A 26,910-nucleotide genomic window follows, 5' to 3' on the forward strand; every position below is an offset into this window, starting at 1 on the left:
GGGGCTGTAGCACTGAGGAAGAAGGCTAAGCAGAGTGGGAGCAAGTAATCCAACATCTGGCAGTTTTTTGCATGGGCCGTTATTCTTAGGACTGGGGCGAAAAGGCAGAGAACACCCCCACGAGAAGCAGAAATTCTGGGAATTGAGGACACTAAGGAACCGGAATATACGGTCCATCCCAGGGACAGGTGTTGTGAATTCTGCTCTTGGGCTCCCTCCGGTGGTTGTTGATGGTAATGCAGTTATTCCTGAGCAGCAGTCTTGGACAGGTGTTTCTGCTAATTGCAATTCGGACTGGGGTATTTAGCTGTGCAGGACTCATTAGTCCTTGCCAGTAGTCAATGTTCCTTTGGAAGTGTTGGTCCTCTGCCTGGTCCCTCCTGCTTGCTGCCAATTCAGCTAAGATAAGTGTTTTCTTAATTTTTTAGACACACTGCTGTGTGTTTATTTTCTGTGCTTATCTTGTTTCTATTTTGTTCCTGCTATTCTGTGCCTGATGTTTTTCTCAGTCTAGTTGGACTCGCTGGAGTCGCAGATATACTCTCCACATCTTTAGTTAGGTGGTGGAGTTTTTGTATTTTTCTGCTGTGGATATTTTGTAGTATTTTATGCTGACCGCATAGTATCCTGTACTATCCTTTCCTATCTAGGTAGAAGTGGCCTCCTTTGCTTATCCCTGTTTTCTGTCTGCGTGTGTCTTTTCCTCTCCTACTCACAGTCATTATTTGTGGGGGGCTACCTATCCTTTGGGGGTCTACTCTGAGGCAAGAGAGTTTTCCTATTTCCATCTTTAGGGATATTTAGTCCTTAGGCTGTGTCGAGGTGTCTAGGTCTGGTTAGGCACACCCCACGGCTACTTCTAGTTGCGGTGATAGGATCAGGGGTTGCGGTTAGTAAAGTTACCACTGCTCCAGAGAAGGTCATTTCATGCTGCTCCAAGGCCACCTGATCATAACAGACTGGCTTAGCGGCAGAGAGAAAAGGCAAGGGAAAGCGTTGCCAATTGCTGTGGTTGATTGTGCCCTGGATGATGTTGTGCTGAGTAAAAGAGTTGAAGTTAAAATGAAGTTGGACTGTGAATCTTTATTTGTGGAACTGTCTGCAGACGAAATAACCCAGTACCAGGAGAACCCAGATGGCGCAAAGGAGCAGCACCGAGGTACTCAAAAGGGAAGGGGCCAGCAGGTGACACAGGGATTACTGCTGGCCATGAGTACAGCACTGGCGCCATCCTACAGAGCCACTGCTATTTTGAGGTCTAGGCACAGATTTTCAATGATGTTCAGATCAGAGGACTGTGAGGGCCATTGTTAAACCTTCAGCTTGCGCATTTTGAGGTTGACTATTGTTGATTGTGATATGTGTTTAGAATCATTATCCATTAGTAGAAGCCATTCTCTTCAACTTCAGCTTTTTTACAGATGGTGTTATATTTGCATGAAGAATTTGTTGGAATTTCATTGAATCCATTCTTCCTTCTACCCATGAAATATTCCCTGCACCATTGGCTGCAACACAGCCCCACAGATTGATTGATCCACATACCTTTGTGACGTCACCATTGTTTTTACAAAAAAGGCATCAGGCTTGTTCAGTTGTTCTTTTGTATACTTCTGATGCTGAATCTTATGTTGTGGATGTATAAGAGGTTTTCTTCTGATGACTCTTCCTTGAAGGCTATATTTGTGCAGGTGTCTGTGAACAGTAAAACAATGTATCACAACTCCAAAGTCTGCTAAATCTTTCTGAAGGTTTTTTGCAGTCAACTGTGGGTTCTAATTTGCTTTCTAGCAGTCCTACGAGCAGCTCTCACTGAAATTTTGCTTTGTCTACCAGAGCTTATCTTGACCTCCATTGTTCCTGTTAACTGACATTTCTTAGTTACATTTCGAACTGAGGAAAGAGCAACTTGAAAACGCTTTGCTATCTTCTAATAGCCTTCTCCTGTTTTGAGGGCCTCCACCATTTTCATTTTTAGAGTGCTAGGCAGCTGCTTAGAAGAACCCATTGCTGCTGTTTTTTGGCACAAGGATAAAGTAGAATGGGTTTTTATAAAGCTGGGAAATTTGCATCACCTGGCCTTTTCTAATGATGTTAGTGAACAAGACAAAACTCTAACAGGCTAATTAAGGTCTGAAACCTTGGTCAAAGTTATTTGAGCACACAAATCTCCAAGGGGGCCCAATTTTCCATCGGACCATTTTCCTATTTGTGACTTTTTAAAATGTAAAAGATTAATAAATATATAAATATGTATTTCCTAAAATTCAAAGGGAATATGTCATCTTAAACTTTAGGCCTTTTATAGTTCATTTCATCTTCAACTTGCTTAACTTTTCACAATAACCGTAATTTTGACCCTGGTGCCCAAAGTTTTACATGCCACTGTGTAACCATTCTGACCAATCACTGCCAAATCTCTTCTCTCTCGTCTCCCTATTAATTGAATTTCTATATTATTCTCTTTTCTTTACACTATAAACTATTTTTTTCACTCCTGTGCTATATTTGTTGTTTTTTTTCAGTATTTTATGACTTTCTCTCTGTATCGCTATGACTAATCTGTGACCTTTGACTTTCAATTATCACTATACAGATTCATCACAAAACGGCTGCTGTATTCTCTGCCCCTGGATTATATGGGCTATGATAGCCCCTCATGATTGGCTTTGCTGAACCATATGATGTGATAGCTGCAAGGCATTTTGGGTGCCTTGTAGCTAATGCTATCTTGTGAAATGTTTGAATTCAACTGGTTTTGCAAATTCCTATAAATCTGACACAAATTTGATTTGCTCATCTACAGTGGCTTTACGAAAGTAATCACCCACCTTAGCTTTTTACCTGTTTTGATACTTACAACTAGAGATAAGCGAATTTGATGGGGTCAGAGCTTATTCGGCAAGCAATAGCACTTACCGAATAAGCTGCAGAGGGAACCAAGCTTCCTGGATCGCACCACCCGATCAGCTGTTCAGATCCACAGCTGCATGTGTGGCAGGTGTGTCACAGTCACAACACATGCATGGAGAGCCTGTTTCTTGGACACTCCATGCATGTGTCATGATTGTCACACAGCCGTGATACATGCAACTGCGGAGCCAAACAGCTGATCAGCTGGCACGATCCAGGAAGCCGAATAAGCCCTGACCCAATCAAATTCCCTCATCTCTACTTACAATCTGTGTTTAAATATGCTTGTAATCCGATTTGTGTGTGATGTAGCAGCACTAAATAGTCTTAGTTGGTGAAGTGAGATTAATTAAAATTATGGGATCAAATTACTAATTACTAGTCTTTTTACAGAAGTGTGATTGATGTGGAGTTACATTGTGTTGTTTAACCCCTTACCGGCATCGGACGTACTATACCGTCCGATGCCGCCTCCCCTGCTTTGATGCAGGGCTCCGCGGTGAGCCCGCATCAAAGCCGGGACATGTCAGCTGTTTTGAACAGCTGACATGTGCCCGCAATAGGTGCGGGCAGAATCGCGATCTGCCCGCACCTATTAACTAGTTAAATGCCGCTGTCAAACGCAGACAGCGGCATTTAACTACCGCTTCCGGCCGGGTGGCCGGAAATGACGTCATCGCCGACCCCCGTCACATGATCGGGGGTCGGCGATGCTTGTATATTGTAGCCGTAGAGGTCCCAGAGACCTCTATGGTTACTGATGAGCGGTGGCTGTGAGCGCCACCCTGTGGTCGGCGCTCACAGCACACCTCCATTTCTGCTACATAGCAGCGATCAGCAGATCGCTGCTATGTAGCAGAGCCGATCGTGCTGTGCCAGCTTCTAGCCTCCCATGGAGGCTATTGAAGCATGGCAAAAGTTAAGAAAAAAAGTTTTAAAAAATGTGAAAAAAAATAAAAAAAACATAAAAGGTTAAATCACCCCCCTTTCGCCCCAATCAAAATAAATCAATAAAAAAAATATCAAATCTACGCATATTTGGTATCGCCGCACTCAGAATCGCCCGATCTATCAATTAAAAAAAAGTATTAACCTGATCGCTAAACAGCGTAGCAGGAAAAAAATTCGAAACGCCAGAATTATGTTTTTTTGGTCGCCGCGACATTGCATTAAAATGCAATAACGGGCGATCAAAAGAACGTATCTGCACCAAAATGCTCTCATTAAAAACGTCATTTCGGCACGCAAAAAATAAGCCCTCAACCGACCCCAGATCATGAAAAATGGAGACGCTACGAGTATCGGAAAATGGCGCAATTTTTTTTTTTTTTTTTTAAGCAAAGTTTGGAATTTTTTTTCACCACTTAGATAAAAAATAACCTAGTCATGTTAGGTGTCTATGAACTCGTACTGACCTGGAGAATCATAATGGCAGGTCATTTTTAGCATTTAGTGAACCTAGCAAAAAAGCCAAACAAAAAAACAATGTGGGATTGCACTTTTTTTGCAATTTCACCGCACTTGGAATTTTTTTCCCGTTTTCTAGTACACGACATGCTAAAACCAATGACGTCGTTCAAAAGTACAACTTGTCCCGCAAAAAATAAGCCCTCACATGGCCAAATTGACGGAAAAATAAAAAAGTTATGGCTCTGGGAAGGAGGGGAGCGAAAAACGAACACAGAAAAACGAAAAATCCCCCGGTCATGAAGGGGTTAAGTGTTTCCTTTATTTTTACAGCAGTGTGTATTTATTTATTCATATTATGATGTATCTGTATATTATTTGCAAGAATTGCATTTATGTATCATAAATAGTGTTGAGCATTCCGATACCGCAAGTATCGGGTATCGGCCGATACTTGCGGTATCGGAATTCCGATACCGAGATCCGATATTTTTGTGATATCGGGTATCGGTATCGGAAGTGTAAAATAAAGAATTAAAATAAAAAATATTGTTATATTCACCTCTCCGGCGGCCCCTGGACATCAGCGGGAGGATCCGGCGTCCGGCACGGCTTCTTTCTTCAAAATGCGCGCCTTCAGGACCTGTGGAATGACGTCCCGGCTTCTGATTGGTCGCGTGCCGCCCATGTGACCGCCACGCGACCAATCAGAAGCCGCGACGTCATTCCTCAGCTAAAGTCCTAGAATGAGCGCCTTCTAGGACCTGAGGAATGACGTCGCGGCTTCTGATTGGTCGCGTGGCGGTCACATGGGCGGCACGCGACCAATCAGAAGCCGGGACGTCATTCCACAGGTCCTGAAGGCGCGCATTTTGAAGAAAGAAGCCGTGCCGGACGCCGGATCCTCCCGCTGATGTCCAGGGGCCACCGGAGAGGTGAATATAACAATATTTTTTATTTTAATTCTTTATTTTACACTTTAATATGGATCCCAGGGCCTGAAGGAGAGTTTCCTCTCCTTCAGACCCTGGGATCCATGAGGATACATTCCGATACTTGATGTCCCATTGACTTGTATTGGTATCGGATATCGGTATCGGCGATATCCGATATTTTTCGGGTATCGGCCGATACTATCCGATACCGATACTTTCAAGTATCGGACGGTATCGCTCAACACTAATCATAAATTATTGGTATCTTTACTTTATTGAATTCACAATCATGCACCTAATTGACATCCTTACACATACCCTCAGTGTACACTTGTTTATTGCTTCAGAATGGTTCTGTTTGGACTGAAATGTTGCCACTTGGGTTAATAAAAGTCTAGTTTTTTGCACAAGTATTTTAATTGGAGTATATCTATGCATAATTATAAGAGAAAAAGAGGCAACACTCCAGTGAAAAGGCATTGTTTTGCTCCTCACAAAATGTTTCTCAAGAAGAAACATGTGTACACTGAGTATAAATATAAGGATGTGTCAATCAAGTATGATTATGAATTCATTAGTGTAAAGATACAAATAAGATAAGATTAATAAGCATGAGTTGCCCGCCAGGGCCGTGGTGTACCCGGTACCGGGTCCTGTGTTCACAGGGGGGTGTCACGGTGACTGCAACCCGGTCCGTGGCCCTGGGCGCCCATGTAAAAAGGAAAGATCTTTAAAGGGAATAAAGTTTATGTTCGTGACGCCACCTGTGGTATTCGGTCAGTGGAAACTGACGCTGCTTTAAGGGGTCCTCTGGGGTGATGTTATGGCATCTAGATGGTATAACTTCCTATAGGTGAAGTGTATCCCCAGGGCTCCCGGTGTGTAGATGGAAGATGGTGAATGGCGCAGTAAAGAATGAGGACACAGGTTTGCAGTCTCTTTACCTGGTTTACTGAAGACTTCATGCAGCCAAAGTGCAGGGTACCAGATCACAGGGCAGGCAGAGTCTGGCCAGCTTGGAGGCAAGTTAGGAGTCCCCTTATCCAGGTAGAGATCAAAGCCTTCCTCTAGTGGAGTTTTAGTCCCTTACTGCCTATGGCTTCATATAAGGTCCTCACAGATGTTCTCTCTCTGTCCCCCCTATAGCATAGGACATAACCCGTATGATTGGTGACTTGAGCCTGTTTATAGGGACTCTAGCACACCCTGGGCTCTAAAGGTGTCACCGTGCCTCTTTGGTATTAAGACGGACAGGTAACTTGCAGTTCAGCTGTTCTGCCGGTCTCTGATGTAAGTCGTGGAGCCCCTTACAATCCTCGGTGTTCCGGCTACCAGCGTCTGCGCCTCAGAAGGAGGCAGCCTGCTCGTGGCTGGTATCCCACTGGTGTTCCTCTCCTGTGCTTAGCTCTTCTACACGCTCACTACAATATATTCAGCTTTCGTATAATCTCTTCCCAGGAGCTGCAGCACTGCGGCTACACAGCTCCGTACACCTTCTTCTGCTTCAGACTGCTCCAGTCTGCTTCCTGGCACGAACTGTCTAACTTTCCCTACAAACTACCATATATCTAGGGAGTCACCTAGTAAATAGGATCAAAAGCTCCCCCTGGTGGCCTGGAGTGTGAACATGTTGCATGCTTGTGTTTACCTTGTGACAGCTATCTCTTCTTGCCTCCAAACGTAACATCACCTCCCCCGTGAGGGAGGCAATGTTACTGTGACCACCAGGACCCTGGGAATCCACAAGTACAAAGCATATAATTAATATATTGTCACATTATAATACTATAGCATGCAATAATATTTAAAAATATTTTGTCTCTGTGTAATTTTGTGTAATTTTACTTAATTGCTCCAAAATTAGATACAAAGCACAAATTATCAAGAAAATTGGAAGCAATGGCTTATTTAAGAAAGTAATCTGCCCATATATTGAAAACAGAGTGCCAGTCTCGGGATGATGAACCCTACGTTATAGATTTGTCAGCAAATGCGCCAAGCAGTGATGTGATCTAGTATCCAAAAACTACAGTAGTTGGCGCATATGTTGTATATTTTTGAAACAATAGCACCATCATAGATAAGGGTGCCTAAATATTAACGAGTCACTAAATTGGAAATATTTGAATAATGCAAGAAGTCGTTCAGTATAAGGAGCTTTACATGTTTAATGGCTTTTTGATCAACCAAGAAAAGAGGTGTCAGGTATATAAAATATTGCATTTGTACTTTATGGTAGCCAATACCATTGGTCTTCCATTTAAAGGGACAAATCCCCAGAAACCAAGGAATTTGTGGGGAATCCATTACCCTTCAAAATAAGTAGTCCCCCAACCGTTGACAACAGTAATACTGGCTTATTCAATAATCATAGCAATTCCCACAAGTTCCCACTTCAAATAGTCAAGCAGTAGCACCTTTAGTAAAACGCACCAATTGTTTCCCTAATGTACAATACATCTGAAAATTCACAGGATTGGTTTGAAATTCAACCTCAACACAGCAAGCTTACAAGAAAGAAAGCAAAGATTTTTATTGAGAACAAGACATATAGTAATACGTTTTAGGCAGTAGAAAATCACATAGGGGAGTCATCGCTTCTTTGAGTACTAATTGTGCAATTTATCTGCAAGAAGAGATAGAATATATGAAGATTAAAATAGAACACACATGTTATTTATTTATATATATATATATATATATATATATATATATATACAGTTGGGGAACAAAGTATTTATTCAGCGACCAATTGTGCAAGTTCTCCCACTTAAAAGGATGAGAGAGGCCAGTAATTGACATCATGGGTAGACCACAACTATTAGAGCCAAAATGAGAAAACAAATCCAGAAAATCACCTTGTCTGATTTGGCAAGATTTATTTTACAAATTATGGTGGAAAATAAGCATTTGGTCACCTAAAGACATGCAAGATTTCTGGTTCTCACAGACCTGTAACTTCTTCTTTAAAAAGCTCCTCTGTCCTCCACTCATTACCTGTAGTAATGGCACCTGTTTGAACTTGTTATCAGTATAAAAGACACCTGTGCATAACCTCAAACAGTCACACTCCAAACTCCACTATGGTGAAGACCAAAAAGCTGTCGAAGGACACCAGAAACAAAATTGTAGCCCTGCACCAGGCTGGGAAGACTGAATCTGCAATAAAGCAAGGAGCTTGGTGTGATGAAATCAACTGTGGGACCAATAATAAAAAAATTGGAAGACATACAAGACCACTGATAATCTCCCTTGATCTGGGGCTCCACACAAGATCTCACCCTGTGGGGTTAAAATGATCACAAGAACGGTGAGCAAAAGTTGCAGAACCACACGGAAGGATCCTAGTGAATGACCTGCATAGAGTTGGGACCTCCATAACAAAGGCTACCATCAGTAGCACACTATGCCGCCAGGGACTCAGATCCTGCAGTGCCAGACATGTCCCCTTTCTTGAGCCAGAACATGTCAGGGCCCATCTGAAGTTTGCTAGAGAGCATTTAGATTATCCAGAAGAGTATTGGGAGAATGTGTCATATGGTCTGATGAAACCAAAGTAGAACTGTTTGGTGGAAACAAAACTCGTCGTGTTTGGAGGAGACAGAATACTGAGTTGCATCCAAAGAACACCATACCCACTGTGAAGCATGGGGGTGGCAATATCATGCCTTGGGGCTGTTTCTCTGCAAAGGGACCAGGACAACTGATCGGTGTACATGAAAGAATGAATGAAAGAATGGGGCCATGTATTGTGAGATTTTGAGTGCAAACCTCCTTCCATCAGCAAGGGAATTGAAGATGAAACGTGGATGGGTCTTTCAGCATCATAGTGATCCCAAGCACACCACCAGGGCAACAAAGGAGTGGCTTTGTAAGAAGCATATGAAGGTCCTGGCGTGGAAAACCTTTGGAGGGAGTGGAAAGCCATTGGTGTCCAGCAACAGGCTCAAAACATCACTACTCTAGAGGAGATCTGCATGGAGGAATTGGCCAATATATCACCAACAGTGTGTGCCAACCTTGTGAAGACTTACAGACCACTGTCATTGTCAACAAAGGATATATAACAAAATATTGAGATGAACTTTTGTTAATGACCAAATACTTATCTTCCACCATATTTTGCAAAATAAATCTTGCCAAATCAGACAAGGTGATTTTCTGTATTTGCTTTCTCATTTTGACTCTCATAGTTGTGGTCTACCTATGAGGTCAATTACAGGCCTCTCCCATCTTTTAAGTGGGAGAACTTGCACAATTGGTCGCTGACTAAATACTTTTTCCCCCAATGTATATATATATATAAATATGTATATATATACACAATATATATATATATATATATATATACAGTTAGGGCCAGAAATATTTGGACAGTGACACAAGTTTTGTTATTTTAGCTGTTTACAAAAACATGTTCAGAAATACAATTATATATATAATATGGGCTGAAAGTGCACACTCCCAGCTGCAATATGATAGTTTCCACATCCAAATCGGAGAAAGGGTTTAGGAATCATAGCTCTGTAATGCATAGCGTCCTCTTTTTCAAGGGACCAAAAGTAATTGGACAATGGACTCTAAGGGCTGCAATTAACTCTGAAGGCGTCTCCCTCGTTAACCTGTAATCAATGAAGTAGTTAAAAGGTCAGGGGTGGATTCCAGGTGTGTGGTTTTGCATTTGGAAGCTGTTGCTGTGAGCAGACAACATGCGGTCAAAGGAACTCTCAATTGAGGTGAAGCAGAACATCCTGAGGCTGAAAAAAAAAAGAAAAAATCCATCAGAGAGATAGCAGACATGCTTGGAGTAGCAAAATCAACAGTTGGGTACATTCTGAGAAAAAAGGAATTGACTGGTGAGCTTGGGAACTCAAAAAGGCCTGGGTGTCCACGGATGACAACAGTGGTGGATGATCGCCACATACTTAATTTGGTGAAGAAGAACCCGTTCACAACATCAACTGAAGTCCAGAACACTCTCAGTGAAGTAGGTGTATCTGTCTCTAAGTCAACAGTAAAGAGAAGACTCCATGACAGTAAATACAAAGGGTTCACATCTAGATGCAAACCATTCATCAATACCAAAAATAGACAGGCCAGAGTTAAATTTGCAGAAAAACACCTCAAGAAGCCAGCTCAGTTCTGGAAAAGTATTCTATGGACAGATGAGACAAAGATCAACCTGTACCAGAATGATGGGAAGAAAAAAGTTTGGAGAAGAAAGGGAACGGCACATGATCCAAGGCACACCACATCCTCTGTAAAACATGGTGGAGGCAACGTGATGACATGGGCATGCATGGCTTTCAATGGCACTGGGTCACTTGTGTTTATTGATGACATAAGAGCAGACAAGAGTAGCCGGATGAATTCTGAAGTGTACCGGGATATACTTTCAGCCCAGATTCAGCCAAATGCTGCAAAGTTGATTGGACGGCGCTTCATAGTACAGATGGACAATGACCCCAAGCATACATCCAAAGCTACCCAGGAGTTCATGAGTGCCAAAAAGTGGAACATTCTGCAATGGCCAAGTCAATCTCCAGATCTAAACCCAATTGAGCATGCATTTCACTTGCTCAAATCCAGACTTAAGACGGAAAGACCCACAAACAAGCAAGACCTGAAGGCTGCGGCTGTAATGGCCTGGCAAAGCATTAAGAAGGAGGAAACCCAGCGTTTGGTGATGTCCATGGGTTCCAGACTTAAGGCAGTGATTGCCTCCAAAGGATTTGCAACAAAATATTGAAAATAAAAATATTTTGTTTGGGTTATGTTTATTTGTCCAATTACTTTTGACCTCCTAAAATGTGGAGTGTTTGTAAAGAAATGTGTACAATTCCTACATTTTCTATCAGATATTTTTGTTCAACCCTTCAAATTAAACGTTACAATCTGCACTTGAATTCTGTTGTAGAGGTTTCATTTCAAATCCAATGTGGTGGCATGCAGAGCCCAACTCGCGAAAATTGTGTCACTGTCCAAATATTTCTGGCCCTAACTGTTTATATATACACACATATCAGAGTTTTGTGGACAGGATCTCAGGTGCCTTGATTAATGCCTAAAGCATTTTCTATCCAAGATAAACTTTGTATCTTGATCAATTTTATGTGGCAAGCAAAGCTATAGCTGTATGTTCCATGCACACATTGATAGAATGTTGAGATTTGGACGGTTACATGGTCCATTGTCTGCTTTCATTTTTCATCTTCCAACAAAACCCTCTTTATTTTAAAACAGATTAGTAGCCAAAACATCTTGGACAGAATCAGTAGTTGTCTTAGAAACATCTTTAGAATTCATGAAATTGGTGGAATCACTCATTTTTCAGAAATAACAAAATGTAAAATTTATTAGCTTTTGATCTCAGTGACCTTACAAGTTGGCCGACTGCTGTTTTGTGCACTAGTGTTTTTCTTTTTTTCTTCTGCTTCAGAGTTAATAGACTTTGCTACTCTTCCTTTAGAGCTCTGATACCCATACTACCAGGCCACAAAAAACAAGAAATATGACAAAATGGGTAACCAGAAAAATCCCCAAAAGAAAAATGCCCACAGGAAAAATGCCCACAGAAAAAAGCCCAGAATATGCAAAATTGCCCACAAGCAAAGTTGTCCACACACAATCTTGCCCACTTGGACAAAATAACAACAGTTGTCATTTCCCCCCCTCGACCGTAATATGTTATATCATTCCGGAACTTGTGTACAATGTGACCCCAGGTGTACTGATATAACATTATCACCTCATCCCCAACATGTAATATGTTATTTTGGTCCAGAGCCTGTGTACAGTGGGACCCTGGCTGTACCGACATAACGTTATTATCACCTCCCTATGATTGTACCAATACAACATTATTATCAATCACCCTCCCCTTAACCTGTAATATGTTTTATCGCTCCAGAGCTTGTGTACAGTGGGACTCTGGCTATACCGGCATGTGCCAATTTTTTGTTTTGTGTGTGCAATTTTCTGTGTGGGCAACTTTCCATGTGGGGAATTTTCCCATTGGCATTCATAGTTGTGGGCTTTTTTCTGTGGGCATTTTTTCCTTGGGCGTTATTAATAGGCTGTAGCCAGATGCTTTGTATTCCTTGTGTGAACACGCCACATACAGAGTATTTTATCTTAGTGCATTGGTGTACCACACAGCCAAACCCTTATTGAAGGCTGGCTGTTTCATTAGGTATTGCACCTGTGCATTTGCTATTTTGTTTGGGTCCGCTGCACCCTGCTTGTGCATTTGTATCGAGGCCTATTTAGACAGGTAAGCATCTTTGCCTGTCTTTGGTGTTTTTTCTTGAATGTGTCCTTTTTTGGTGTTTTTCATGTTAGAGTAGGACTGGCAATACGTAAGGACCCTTGGCGTGGGTTGCCAGCTTCCATATTATGGCCCTAATATGAACTAATACCTTACATATATTTATATGTTTTTTGCACGTATATTTTTGCAGGGTGCAGCTGGGCCCAAATTGTTCTGTACACTGTGGCCTCTGTTCACACAGGATGCATTTTAGCACTGGGCAGCCCGCCATAGGGCGTTATTAATAGGCTGTAGCCAGATGCTTTGTATTCCTTGTGTGAATATGCCACATACAGAGTATTTTATCTTAGTGCATTGGTGTACCACACAGCCAAACCCTTATTGAAGGCTGGCTGTTTCATTAGGTATTGCACCTGTGCATTTGCTATTTTGTTTGGGTCCGCTGCACCCTGCTTGTGCATTTGTATTGAGGCCTATTTAGACAGGTAAGCATCTTTGCCTGTCTTTGGTGTTTTTTCTTGAATGTGTCCTTTTTTGGTGTTTTTCATTTTTTCCTTGGCCATTTTTTTATAAAACAGACAAAATGGAGTACTTAACTTTTGCCCTTCTTATGTGGTCACTAATTAGTACAACTTTTTCCAGAGACATTCTATAGCATGTGCTTATATAACAGGAGAGCAGTAAAATTATTTGAATATTTAGCCATCCTTTATTTTGAGGCAAACTCAGAATATGAAGCTGGGGCTAAAGAGCGACTTTAGCTGTTGCAATAATGCAGCAAAATGAAAGTGAATGGGGGTCACATTACAAAGTACCACAGAAAGCCAGAAAGAATCGGGTCAACTAGATATTTTTGCAACTTGCTTTTTGCAGACATAGTAGTTTAACCCCATTCCGACATGCGCCGTACTAGTACTGCACTGCAGGAATCACGTTCCCGCAAACAGCAGTACTAGTATGGCGCACCGATTGCGTGGTCTCCTGCTGAGCGCAGCGGCAAATGGGTGCGGGTGTCAGCTGTATGTGACAGCTGTGAAGCATCCCGTTAGGGCCTAGTGGTACCCGGTCATCGTTAAAGGGGTGGTCATGGTGGCAGTGACCCAGGCAATGGCCCTGATAATCCAAAATAAAGGAAAGGTCTTTAAAGGGGTAATTTGAAATAAAGTGTGTTCGTGACACCACCTATGGTATTCAGTCATGGATGACCGATGCTGCTAAAAGGGGTCCACTGGGGTGATGTTATGGCAGCAGGGATGGTAGGGCTTCCCACAGGTGAAGCTGGGTCTCCAGGGTTCCCGATGTCGTAGGGAAAGATGGTATAGTGCCAGAAAGAACTAGAGGACACAAGTTTGCAGTCTCTTTACCTTTTTTACTGATATGCAGCAGCCACAGTCCAGGGTAACAGGTGATGGTAAGGTCCGGTCGGCCTGGAAGCGATTATGGATCCCCCTTTCAGGTGATGCTAAAAGCATTCCTTCTTGCGCTGTAAGGCGAGTCCCTTGCTGCCTATGGCTCCACACAAGGTCCTTTCTCTCCCTGTCCTAAGAGAGTACCCGCATGGCTGGCAACACAAGCCTTTTTACAGGTGTCTCTAATTCTGATTCCGGGCTCTATGTGTTGCTTTGCCTTTGTGTGTTCTTGCGGAAAGACGACCTAGAATTTTCTGCTATGGGACATACATTTCCACACAGCCTTGGGCTCCCGCTGCTCGGTTCTTGCGCTTCAGTGTGGAAGGAGCTCAGTCGCAGCTCTCTTCCAGCTCCTTAGTTCTCCTGTGCTTCTCCACTCTGGCACATTCTACAGGTACAACGCTGTCCGCTTCTCCTCTCTGGCCTGGAGCTGCAGCACCACGTGGCTGCATGGCCCCAGCTCTCCTGCTCACTTCTCTCTCCTCCAACTGACTGTCTCTCACCATCTAACTAACTCCTCCTCCAAGCCAGTATATATATCTGAGGAAACTCCCCCGAAACCGGGTTCAGAGCTCCCCCTTCTGGCCTGGAATCAGAACATGTTGCATGAATGTACCACCTGCTAAAGGGATCCTCCTCACCTCCAGGCATGGCATCACCCTCTCCGAAAAGAAAGCGACACCACTGTAACAGCCAGCTTCCTGGGGTGTTACAGCTAACACCCCGCAGCAATGCCCACGATCAGTGCTAGCACTAATCGTGAGAATTTAAGCCCTCTGAAGCCGCTGTCAATAGTGAGGAAAGAGCTCCCTGTGCACTTCCAACAAGACAACACGATGCAGTTGCGTATTCCTGATGGTCTCCATGGAGACTCCGGTCACCAAGCTGGCTGTGGGGTCCTTCCGGGTCCTGCAGGGAAGGTGGCTTGTGAGTGCCTGCTGAGAGCAGGCGCCGGCATTCCTCCTCTGCCTGTCAGATCCTGATCTGATACTCTGCAGTGAAGAGTGTCAGGTGAGCGATCTGATGTAAAATAGTAATATCCTATACTGGGACAATGTAAAAAAGTGAAAAAAAAAATATTAGAATGTGTAAAAAACATTTTTTTAAATCCCTAAATAAAGAAAAAATAAATAAATATTTTTCCAATAAATACATTTATTTGTGTAAATAAAAAAGTACATATATTTAGTATTGCCACGTCTGTAACGACCCACTCTATAAGGGTATGTGCACACGTTGCGGATTTGCCTGCGCATCCGCAGCGGATTGGCCACTGCGGATTCGCAGCAGTTTTCCGTTGGGTTTACAGTGCCATGTAAACCTATGGAAACAGGAAAAACAAAATCCAGCTCACCATACCGACATTCCCAGGAGCTCGGAGCACGGAACCGCTGTGTCAGGGCGTGGACGAACAGGAAAGAGAAGGAGATCCAGCTCAACGAAATAGTGAAAAATCCATAATTTATTTCACTTAAAATATAGTGAAAGGACAAAACATCAGCATACAGAAAAAATTATAAAAACAAGGTCAACGCGTTTCCGGTGACTAAGCACCCTTAATCATGAATTCACCTTAAAATGACTGCTGCATTCCCTGAATGAGCTTTTTTGCAAGCTCTGATTGGTCCTTCTGATTGGTTGCATTATACTAGGTGATAGCTGCAAAGCATTATGGGGAAACCTGTGCATTTGCACCAGAGGTCATGACAGCCTTCTGTGACTGATGCAGTCTTCTGAAATGTATAAAACGGCGGCTACATTTTCTTTTGAGATTGACATGAATCAAATTGCAAATTGTTCGAATTTCCAGGGTCCTGCGAATTTACCAAAATTCAACTCAAATGTGCGTCACATGGAATGGATTTGATCATCTCTAAGATTACACCTTTCAAACCTAACTTATTGGTGCTTAGCAATGTCCATATTACCCTGATAGTAATAGTATCTACTCAAAAATTCTACCAATCATACTGTCTAACCGTACCCAAAAAATAAATGTAGATGTGAGATAGAAAAAAATCTGCCATTCCGTGCCATGCCATTTATAATGCACACGTGTGTTCCCCAATGGGCCTCAGAAAGAAATAGCACTTAAGCTATGGTTTGTTCCCTTGCACACAGACGTTTTTCAGCATGCAGCCTGAGGGGTCCTCGGTAGAGTTGAGCGACTTTTACTTTTTTAGTATCGAGTCGGGTTTTGCGAAACCCGACTTTGTCAAAAGTCGGGTCGGGTGAAATCGGCCGATTATTGCGAAAAGTCTGGGGCCTACCGTAACACGAAACCCAACGCAAGTCAATGGGGAATCAAAGTTGGCAGTGAGTCGAGGACAGGAAAACATCTACAGTGCCCATTTTAATGCCAAAAACATCAATTCTTATTTCTTAAGCTTGTCAATCTTAATTTACTTTATAATAATAGTTAGGCATTGAAAACAGGGGCTTATTTGGCTAAAGTTGTGGGGGGGTAGGGCTGGCTCAAGATTTTCGTGGGCCCAGGAAATGCGGAATACGTCACGGCGGTGAAGCAGGGAGAGGTAAGTATTTCAATTTTGCAAGTGCTGCGATCCTGAGCAAGCAGGGGGGCCCACTAGTTGGCACTGGCACAGGGCCCCTCATAGTACGGCAGTGTGTTTGACGGTGGGTGGCGCCTCCCACTGCCAGAGACACTTTTGCGTACTATGAGAGGCCCTGTGCCAGTGCCAACAAGTATGCCCCCCACCTGATGAAGAAACCTGCACTTTCATCTGCACCTTCCTCTTTGTCCCCGTGTAAGGTGCTATAGTATGCGGGAAGGGGAACCTGACTTTCAGCAGGGTCAGATTCTGGCTGTGTAGAGTGCAAGGGGAATGTAATGGTCTGGGTCAATCTACCAGCAGACTCATCCAGCAGTGGCAGGCCAATGGACAGGATGAGGAGGAAACACAGATATAGGCCCCAAAAATAAAGTAGGCTAAATGCAGTTCAAAAGTGGTAACAGGACTAAACAGGCGGCATTGCTTTGTTCAGTGGAGGACAACTGTAATGAGTGGCAGACACAGTTAGTAGGCCCAAGTAATAAAGTGGGCCAAATGCAGTTCAAAATTGGTAACAGGAGTAAACAGGCGGCTCAGCTTTGTTCAGTGGAGGAGAAAAGCAAGGAACAGCAGACACCGTTAGAAGTCCCAACCAAACAAGTAGGCCAAATGCAGTTTAATATCTGAAACGGTGAAAATTGAGGCTCAGCTTTGTTCAGTGGAGGAGAAAAGCAAGGAGCGGCAGACACCGTTAGTAGGCCAAACCAAACAAGCAGGCCAAATGCAGTTTAATTTCTGAAGCGATGAAAATTGAGGCTCAGCTTTGTTCAGTGGAGGATAAAAGCAAGGAGAGGCAGACACCGTTAGAAGGCCCAACCAAACAAGTAGGCCAAATGCAGTTTAATATCTGAAGCGTTGAAAATTGAGGCTCAGCTTTGTTCGGTGGAGGAGAAAAGCAATGAGCGGCAGACACCGTTAGAAGGCCCAACAAAACAAGTAGGCCAAATGCAGTTTAATATCTGAAACGGTGAAAATTGAGGCTCAGCTTTGTTCAGTGGAGGAGAAAAGCAAGGAGCGGCAGACACCGTTAATAGGCCCAACCAAACAGGTAGGCCTAATGCAGTTTAATATCAGAAGCGGTGAAAATTGAGGCTCAGCTTTGTTCAGTGGAGGAGAAAAGCAAGGAGCGGCAGACACCGTTAGAAGGCCCAACCAAACAAGTAGGCCAAATGCAGTTTAATATCTGAAGCATTGAAAATTGAGGCTCAGCTTTGTTCAGTGGAGGAGAAAAGCAAGGAGAGGCAGACACCGTTAGAAGGCTCAACCAAACAAGTAGGCCAAATGCAGTTTAATATCTGAAACAGTGAAAATTGAGGCTCAGCTTTGTTCAATGGAGGAGAAAAGCAAGAAGCGGCAGACACCGTTAGTAGGCCCAACCAAACAAGTAGGCCAAATGCAGTTTAGCAGTTTAATATCTGAAGCGGTGAAAATTGAGGCTCAGCTTTGTTCAGTGGAGGAGAAAAGCAAGAAGCGGCAGACACCGTTAGTAGGCCCAACCAAACAAGTAGGCGAAATGCAGTTTAATATCTGAAGCGGTTAAAATTGAGGCTCAGCTTTGTTCAGTGGAGGAGAAAAGCAAGGAGCGCAGACATCGTTAGTAGGCCCAACCAAGCAAGTAGGCCAAATGCAGTTTAATATCTGAAACTGTGAAAATTGAGGCTCAGCTTTGTTCAGTGGAGAATGACAACTGTTCTGAGAGGCTCACACAGACTTAGTAGGCCCTGTGGGGGGGGAGTCAGACCATTTAGGGAGGTATAAAATTGGCCTATGGTGGACAGTCAGCAGCTGCAAATGGAGGAATTGGAGCAGTCAGTAAGAGGAGGCCAAAAGCAAGACATTTTTCAGGCAAGCTACGTGTCAGCAGGTGAAGGTGGGGCAAAATAATTTGAAATCCATGATTGGTTCATTTTAATGAAGGTTAGATCATCAATATTTCGGGTAGCCAGACGAGTCCTTTTTTCGGTCAGTATTGAACCAGCAACACTGAAGACTCTTTCTGATAGCACACTAGCAGCAGGGCAAGCGAGCTCCTGTAATGCATATTCTGCCAATTCAGGACAGGTGTCTATTTTAGATGCCCAGTAATCAAAGGGGAATGACCTGTAAGGGAGAACATCGATAAGGGAGGAAAAATAGTTCATAACCATACTGGACAAATGCTGTCTCCTGTCACTTTGAATCGATGCAGCAGTACCTGTCGTGTCTGCGGTCATTGCGAAATCACTCCACAACCTGGTCAGAAAACCCCTCTGTCCAATGCCACTTCGGATTTGTGCACCTCTAACAAGTCTGCCATGTTGCCCCCTACGGCTCATGTGAGAACCATCACCGCCGCTGTGTGCTGGGAATGCCTGAACCAAACGGTCTACAAGAGTTGCTTGTTTGGTAGCCAATATTTGCTCAAGGTTCTCATGTGGCATGATATTTTATAATTTCCCTTTATAGCATGGATCCAGGAGGCAGGCCAACCAGTAATCGTCATCGGTCATCATTTTGATAATGCGGGATACGCAAGGTATAATCAGCCATGTGGGCCACTGTTCCAGGTGTCAATTCACTGCTTGTGCTGGGTTGAGGAACACTTTTTTGCAAAACATCACTTGTCTCCCGCAAAAACCCTGTACCTGACCTTGCAACGCCACCAGTTTCTCCTGCCCCTGAGAAGTATCCTCCTCCCATAAATATTCATCCCCATCATCCTCCTCCTCCTCTTTGTCCGTCACCTCGTCCAGGAGAGTTCCCTGAGCAGACAATGGCTGACTGTCATCAAGGCTTCCCTCCTCCTCGGCCACAGATGCCTTAATGTGCATCAAACTTTGCATCAGCAGACGCATTAGTGGGATGCTCATGCTTATGATGGTGTCGTCTGCACTTACCAGCCGTGTGCATTCCTCAAAACACTGAAGGACTTGACAGAGGTCTTGGAGCTTCGACCACTTCACACCAGACAACTCCATGTCTGCCATCCAACTGCCTGCCCGTGTATGTGTATCCTCCCACAAATACATTACAGCACGCCTCTGTTTGCACATCCTCTGAAGCATGTGCAGTGTGGAGTTCCACCTTGTTGCAATGTCGATTATTAGCATAAGGCTGGAGTGTACGGGCGACCGGCGGATGTGCGAGCAAACACTTCACACCTTCAGGAGCAGGGCTGGTAACCCCGGATAATTTTTCAGGAAGCACTGCACCACCAGGTTCAAGGTGTGAGCCAGGCAAGGTATGTGTTTCAGTTCTGAAATGGCTATGGCAGCCATAAAATTCCTTCCGTTATCACTGACTACCTTGCCTGCCTCAAGATGTACACTGCCCAGCCATGACTGAGTTTCTTGCCACAAGTACTCGGCCAGTACTTCCGCCGTGTGTCTGTTGTCGCCCAAACACTTCATTTCCAACACAGCCTGCTGACGCTTACCACTAGCTGTTCCATAAGGTGACACCTCGTGTGCAACAGTGGCAGCTGCGGATGGAGTGGTCGGGTGACTGCGCTCTGTGGACGAGCTTTCGCTTCTGGAGGAGGAGGAGGAGGGGTGTCGAACGCCTACTGCCAACTGTTTCCTTGACCGTGGGCTAGGCAGAACTGTCCCACTATGGCTGTCCCCTGTGGACCCTGCATCCACCACATTAACCCAGTGTGACGTGATGGACACCTAACGTCCCTGGCCATGCCTACTGGTCCATGCATCTGTTGTGAGGTGCACCTTTCTACTGACTGATTGCCTGAGTGCATGGACAATGCGGTCTTTGACATGCTGGTGGAGGGCTGGGATGGCTTTTCTCGCAAAGAAGTGTCGACTGAGTAGGTCATAGCGTGGTACTGCGTAGGCCATCAGGGCTTTGAAAACTTCACTTTCAACCAACCGGTAGGGCATAATCTCTAATGAGATTAGTCTAGCAATGTGGGCATTCAAACCCTGTGTATGCGGATGAAAGGATGAGTACTTCCTTTTCCTAACGAGAGTCTCTTGTAGGGTGAGCTGGACTGGAGAGCTGCATATGGTGGAACTAGCAGGGGTGGTGGTGGACATGGCAGATTGAGAGAGGGTTGGTGATGGTATTCTTGATGTTGGCCTACCTACAGTGTTTCCTACCAAGAACCTTGTGATTCCTTGACTGCTTTGACCTTGCGACGATACCTCCACATTTGCTGTTGATGGTGTCCTAACCGGTGGGCTTCCAGTGAGGGAAGCAATGTAGCGTTGCTGACTACCTTCATTCTGAGCGGATGCACCAACGGTATGGGACGTTTGGAAGTTAGTCCAGGCTTGCAAGTGCATGCTCGTTAAATTTATACACATGCACGTTGCATTAAAATTTTGGACATTGTTCCATCTGCTAAAGGTCTTTTTGCATTTCTTACAGATAACTTTACGCAGATCATTCGGATCTTGGTTAAAACTGCACTCTTCCTACTATCGAATACCTTTTCAAGCATTGCACGCTGTTCTCCTTTCACCGGATGGCCACGCTGTCCTAAAAGTGTTTTTGGTTTTGTCAAACGTTTTTGGCCAAATACGGGCCTGCCAGATGAAAGCTGTTGCGATGTAGATGCCTGCTGCGGATCATCCTCCTCAGCTTCAGAGCTACTGCCAGGGGCACTCTGTTCCCCCAATGGCTGCCAATCTGGGTCAACAACTGGGTCATCTATCACCTCATCTTCAATGTCATGTGCACCTTCTTCTGTGTCACCGTGTAAGGTGCTATAGCGTTCGGGACGGGGCACCATAGTCTCATCAGGGTCAGACTCTGGCTCAGTACACTGCGAGGGCAATGTAGTGATCTGAGTCAATGGAACAGCATAATAATCTAGATGTGGCTGTGCATCTGTGCACTCCATGTCCGATTCATCTCGTAATGGGCTGTTAACTATTTCCCTTTCTAACCCTGGCACGGTATGTGTAAAGAGCTCCATGGAGTAAACTGTAGTGTCGCCTGCCGCATCCTTCACTTTTGCTTTGGGTGAAGGACACAAGGAAGCGACTTGGTCCTGACCGGGAGCATCCACTGACGACTCACTGCTTTTATATTTTGAACTTTCGGAAGAGGAGGCGAAAGAGCTAGAGGCTAAGTCAGCAAGGAAAGCCAAAACATTTTCCTGCTGCTCCGGCTTTAAAAGCTGCTTTCCTACTCCTTGATAAGGGAGCCTTCGAGGCCTTGTGTAGCCAGACGATGACGCTGGCTCAACACCTCCAGCCTTAGGTGCTATTTTGCTTTTCCCACTACCACCAGATGCTCCACCACCACCACCACCATCAGTACCAGCTGGCAACAACCGCCCACGGCCTCTTCCACCAGACTTCCTCATTTTTTGGGAAAATCTAACCAAAATAACAACCGTTATATGGTACAGCAAAACAAGGTAGAAGTTCTATATAAACTTGTTGTCAATTTAAATCTCACTTTTGTTTGGGGGGAGACTGCGGAAAAAAACACGCCCTGTGTATAACACTATACAATGTAAGTGGCACAACGTGGCTGGCAGATATACGACCAACAGAACTGACGTATAGAAACTTGTTGTAAATTTAAAACTCACTTTTTTGGGGGGGAGACTGCGGAAAAAAACACGCCCTGTGTATAACACTACACAATGTAAGTGGCACAACGTGGCTGGCAGATATACGACCAACAGAACTGACGTATAGAAACTTGTTGTAAATTTAAAACTCACTTTTTTGGGGGGGAGACTGCGGAAAAAAACAGGCCCTGTGTATTACACTACACAATGTAAGTGGCACAACGTGGCTGGCAGATATACGACAAACAGAACTGACGTATAGAAACTTGTTGTCAATTTAAATCTCACTTTTTTTGGGGGGAGACTGCTGCAAAAAACAGGCCCTGTGTATTACACTACACAATGTAAGTGGCACAGTGTGGCTGGCAGATATACGACAAACAGAACAGACGTATAGAAACTTGTTGTCAATTTAAATCTCACTTTTTTGGGGGGGAGACTGCTGCAAAAAACAGGCCCTTTGTATTACACTACAAAATGTAAGTGGCACAACGTGGCTGGCAGATATACGACCAATGGAACTGACATATAGAAACTTGTTGTCAATTTAAATCACACTTTTTTGGGGGAGAGACTGCAGCAAAAACAGACCCTGTGTATTAGGCTACCGTCACACTAGCAGTATTTGGTCAGTATTTTACATCAGTATTTGTAAGCCAAAACCAGGAGTGGGTGATAAATGCTGAAGTCGTGCATATGTTTCCATTATACTTTTCCTCTAATTGTTCCACTCCTGATTTTGGCTTACAAATACTGATGTAAAATACTGACCATATACTGCTAGTGTGACGGCAGCCTTACACTACACAATGTAAGTGGCACAACGTGGCTGGCAGACATATCAAAAAATACATGGGCTGTAGTACAATTTCAATCTCCCTACAATGATCAAAGGACAAGTATGGCAGCAATAAAAAGGACTGCTCCACACAAAAGTGTGGACAAAGAAACAAGAGAACTGTGCAGGGGTTAAAATAATCCTGCAGATTCTAAGTGTGTTGTGGATTTTGATATTCACTTGCTGTTGTGTAAAGGCCCATAATTCTAACAGCAGATTTCATTCATTGCAATATACATTGTGAAGTCCATGGTTATCGTTACACTAAAATCTGCAATGATGCACAAAAGTAAGATTTGTTGCAGATTTTTGTGTGGGTTTGTTGGCTGTTTCCACAACATAATTTTTATGCTGACTGTGAACATATTCTTAGCGTTAATGCTGCTGAGCTTTGCAGTGGCAAATATGAACACACTACTACAATAATGCAATTATTTGTATACAGGGCATGAAAATGTCTGGAGCTAAAGCATTTTCACATGCAGCAGATAGTTACAAAAATGTATACGCATTTTCCATTTATTGGAAGCAGCATTCCAAAAATCCATTTGCTTGATGTAAAAGCAAACAACATAGATGTGTTCAATTGATGTTTCATTGCAGAAGTAGCAAGTGATTCGGGATCAATGACCTACATGCCATGACTACTGCAATGTCCACATCGGTGAGACAGCTTAACTCTACTAGCTGAAGAGTCACTAATATTTTCAACTGTTTTCAAGCATACAGTATAAGAAACGACTAAATTATTACAGAAAGATGCCCATCTAATGATGAAGAGTCATATTACAGTTTAATAAGTTTATTATCATAATTGTTAAATATATTTAAACAACAGAGTCCAGCCTGAAGTGTAATAGTAATAAAATTGTAATATGGGACACAAATTTCCTGTGTGAACATATCAACATGCTTAAGCACAAGTGCAAAAAACTCAGTTTATAAAAGCAATGTCAAAGGAAGAAACAGATAACATATTTGCACCATAAATACAAAAGAAAATATTTTGAAGAAGAATGTTACTTATAAATATGGTGCAAATTATTTTCCCCCACATTTGCAACCAATTTACCTTGTTACAAACGTCTCATTTTTTTCAATACAAGCCCTAAACATATGGGCTGTAGTGGTCAAAGTATGAAAAAAGCCAACATTGGTAATTAAAGTGCAGCAAATAAAAAGTCAATGCAGGATTCTGCATGCTATTTTTCCTGGTGAATGGGTTTAGGAATAATATGTTCTGCCACTGTAGCCAGCTAGTGACTCTCACCAAGCAAATGGAATGTTCTTTGGTGGAAACATAGAGCAACTTATACTCTCTTAACTCTCTGGTCCTTCTTGGTTTTAACATTCTTTTTGGAGATCCCCGGAGGTGGGTGAGTGTTCTTTAAGTTCATTTTTGAGTTCCCACTACGACCAGTTCGCCCTGCATGTTTAATTTTTTCTTGTGCCGTTTTCACATGCTGCTCCTGTAAGGTCTGCTCCCATCTCTAAACAGTTATAAAAATGAAATAATTAATCGTGTGGACACCATACAAACTACAACACCAGGACTCAAACTTAAACTTTCATTTCTAATAGTAAAATACATATAGTGGTGTTTTATCCTAGTATTTTATATTTATGTGCGATGGTGGCTGGAGGATCCTGCATCCCCTTAGGGCTACTCTATTGTTTTACAATGTGTCAATGTATTTTATAATATACTGTAGCATGGTAGTATGTTTATAGCTCCATAAATGGCAGTGTTGATTTGATAGTCATTTTTGTGGCACAGTCTCTGTGGGGTTTGTATGCAGGGTTAATTGTAAGTCTGGCCCAGACTGGGAATTATGGGTTAGTGACAGAAATTGGAAGTTCGGGCAGTTAAGGATTGAGTGTTAGCAAGGAAAGAAGTACAGGATACCCTCAGGAAAGAAGATCATTCTTGGATGTCTGTGGGAATCAGTGACAAAGGAAACAAATGTCCTCAACAAAACCTCATTGGTGGCAGTGTTCTAACTGGCACAGGCAAGTTGGGGGGCCTACAGTGAGAGAAGAGAAGAACATCTCTAAGAGACTTGGTGGGAATGGCCCTTGTGCTGGATAGGTCTGAGAACTGCAGTCAGTGATACAGTGTCAGTGAGTCTGGGCACATATAGGAAGAAGATATTGGGAGAATCTCCCTTACTTCCGTTCTCAAGGATAGACTGGTCCAATTGCAGTTCCACAGAAAAACACGTCGACCTGGGTGGTGCTACACTAGTAATATGGAGGTCCTATGATTAATCTGTAAACTGTCAGCAATGTTTATCACAAGCATTGTGCCGTCGCCAGTAACCATCAAGAACATGTCTCTGTTTGGTGCAGAAGTCAAAAGTGTAATTCCTACTATCCTTTGTATGCCGGTTCTTTGACTAGTAAAATGGACTTTGTTTTTGACAATCTGTCTGATTTCCTCATCATGGGTCCAGTGCCATGCAGACTGTATCAGGGAAGAACCTGAAGGTATCTACTGTAAACGCATCACACACACCGAAGGACCCATTTTTTCTGTCGGATTAATGACGCTTGCCTATGGCTATCAGACGACTGTTGCTTGTATGTAGTAATTTCCTGAAGAAGAAATGCTCAACACTTTGAAACGCATTGAATAAAAACCATATGTTTGAATAAATCCCTGAGAATTTATGTCTTCCCTAAACAGCAGGGTGGGAGGTATCCCCAAATTATTTAGATCTTCAGCCACAAAACTATGGCAGAGTTGCATTTTTTTCACCATTTCATTTCATTTGGAATTATTTTTTCATTTCAAGTACATTGCATTGTAAAATTTATTATATAATTTAAAACGACTACTTGTCCAACAATAAAATGCCACTATAAGGCTATGTAAATAAAAATTGTAATACAATTATGCCTTTAAGAAGAAGAGTAAGAAAAAACAAAAGGGCAAAAACGAAAATTGACAATTTAGAAAGAGAAACAAGATACACCAGCATATGATAAAGGTACATTCATAATATTCTTAGAAAAGTATTAACATGGATATTTATTAATGACCCATAACTAACATAAAAATGAAACCACACCTTGTTTAAAAAACACCAGAAAGTATAACATTGCATAAAAAACCCTTATAGCCATGAATTATAATAAAGTCAACATGCTACCATAAGAGCAAACATGATACAGATGGAACAATGACCTTCCTAAGTAAAGCTATCCTTAAACACAACCTATCCCACAATATACAGTGGCATGTTAAAGTTTGGGCACCCCCGGTCAAAATTACTGTTTTCGTGAACAGTTAAGAAAGTTGAAGATTAAATTATTTCTAATAGGCATAAAGTTGAAGAAGACACATTTACTTAATGCTTTAGGCAAAATTTTATATATATATATATATATATATATATATATATATATGTACATATATATATATAATATATATATATATATATATATATATATATATATTGTGGGGCAGTGACCCGTGTTACAAGTAGGGGTCGCTGTTCTCCCCAGGTTCTGCATGGAGACGGATGAAGTCCATAGGTGTGCATGGCAATCATGGATTTCCGGTCCAGGTTTTCCATGTGGCTGAAAGCCACAGGTTTGTTAAAAACCCTGCAGTAAGAGGTATGGGTGTGTCAGGTGCAACGTTAGTGTCAGTCTGGTGTGTGCTGGTGTGCAGAGCAGAGGCCTGCAGAGCGTTGGACGATTGCATGGAGGCACAGGCTAGCGAAGCCAGCAGCTATGGCAGCTGAATAGCCTGGCACCTGCAGGGTACACAGTGATGCAAGTCGTCCATGGTAACTGGTCCTGGTTGTGGACAGTCCTGTGCCCGGAGGTGAACCGGAGGTGGATGTCCTGTGCCCGAAAGAGTCGGATGTGGACAGTCCTGTACCCAAAAGAGGACTGGCATGTGTAACATATGCAAACAAGTGGATATGGTGCCCAACTGCTATCCGGAGGCTATCCTGGGCTGTGGGAGTAAAGAGTCTGAGATACGGTGCAGGACACCCACGGGAACTAGTCAGAGGAGGACTGGCGAGTGTAGTGTCT

The 26,910-nt window shown here is 43.2% G+C and overlaps 1 protein-coding gene across 1 annotated transcript in view; it reads right to left on the minus strand.

Annotated features, from left to right (window-relative positions):
• Positions 1–23,651: 23,651 nt before the first annotated feature.
• Positions 23,652–26,910, minus strand: part of SFRP4 (secreted frizzled related protein 4) — a 98,895-nt gene continuing 95,636 nt past the window's right edge. Inside the window, exon 6 of the mRNA XM_069730242.1 lies at positions 23,652–24,353. Within this exon, the coding sequence (XP_069586343.1) occupies positions 24,174–24,353 (180 nt within the window). The 3' untranslated portion in view covers positions 23,652–24,173. The remainder of the gene's footprint in view (positions 24,354–26,910) is intronic.

Source organism: Ranitomeya imitator, chromosome 6 (genome assembly GCF_032444005.1).
Source record: "Ranitomeya imitator isolate aRanImi1 chromosome 6, aRanImi1.pri, whole genome shotgun sequence".
NCBI lineage: Eukaryota > Metazoa > Chordata > Amphibia > Anura > Dendrobatidae > Ranitomeya > Ranitomeya imitator.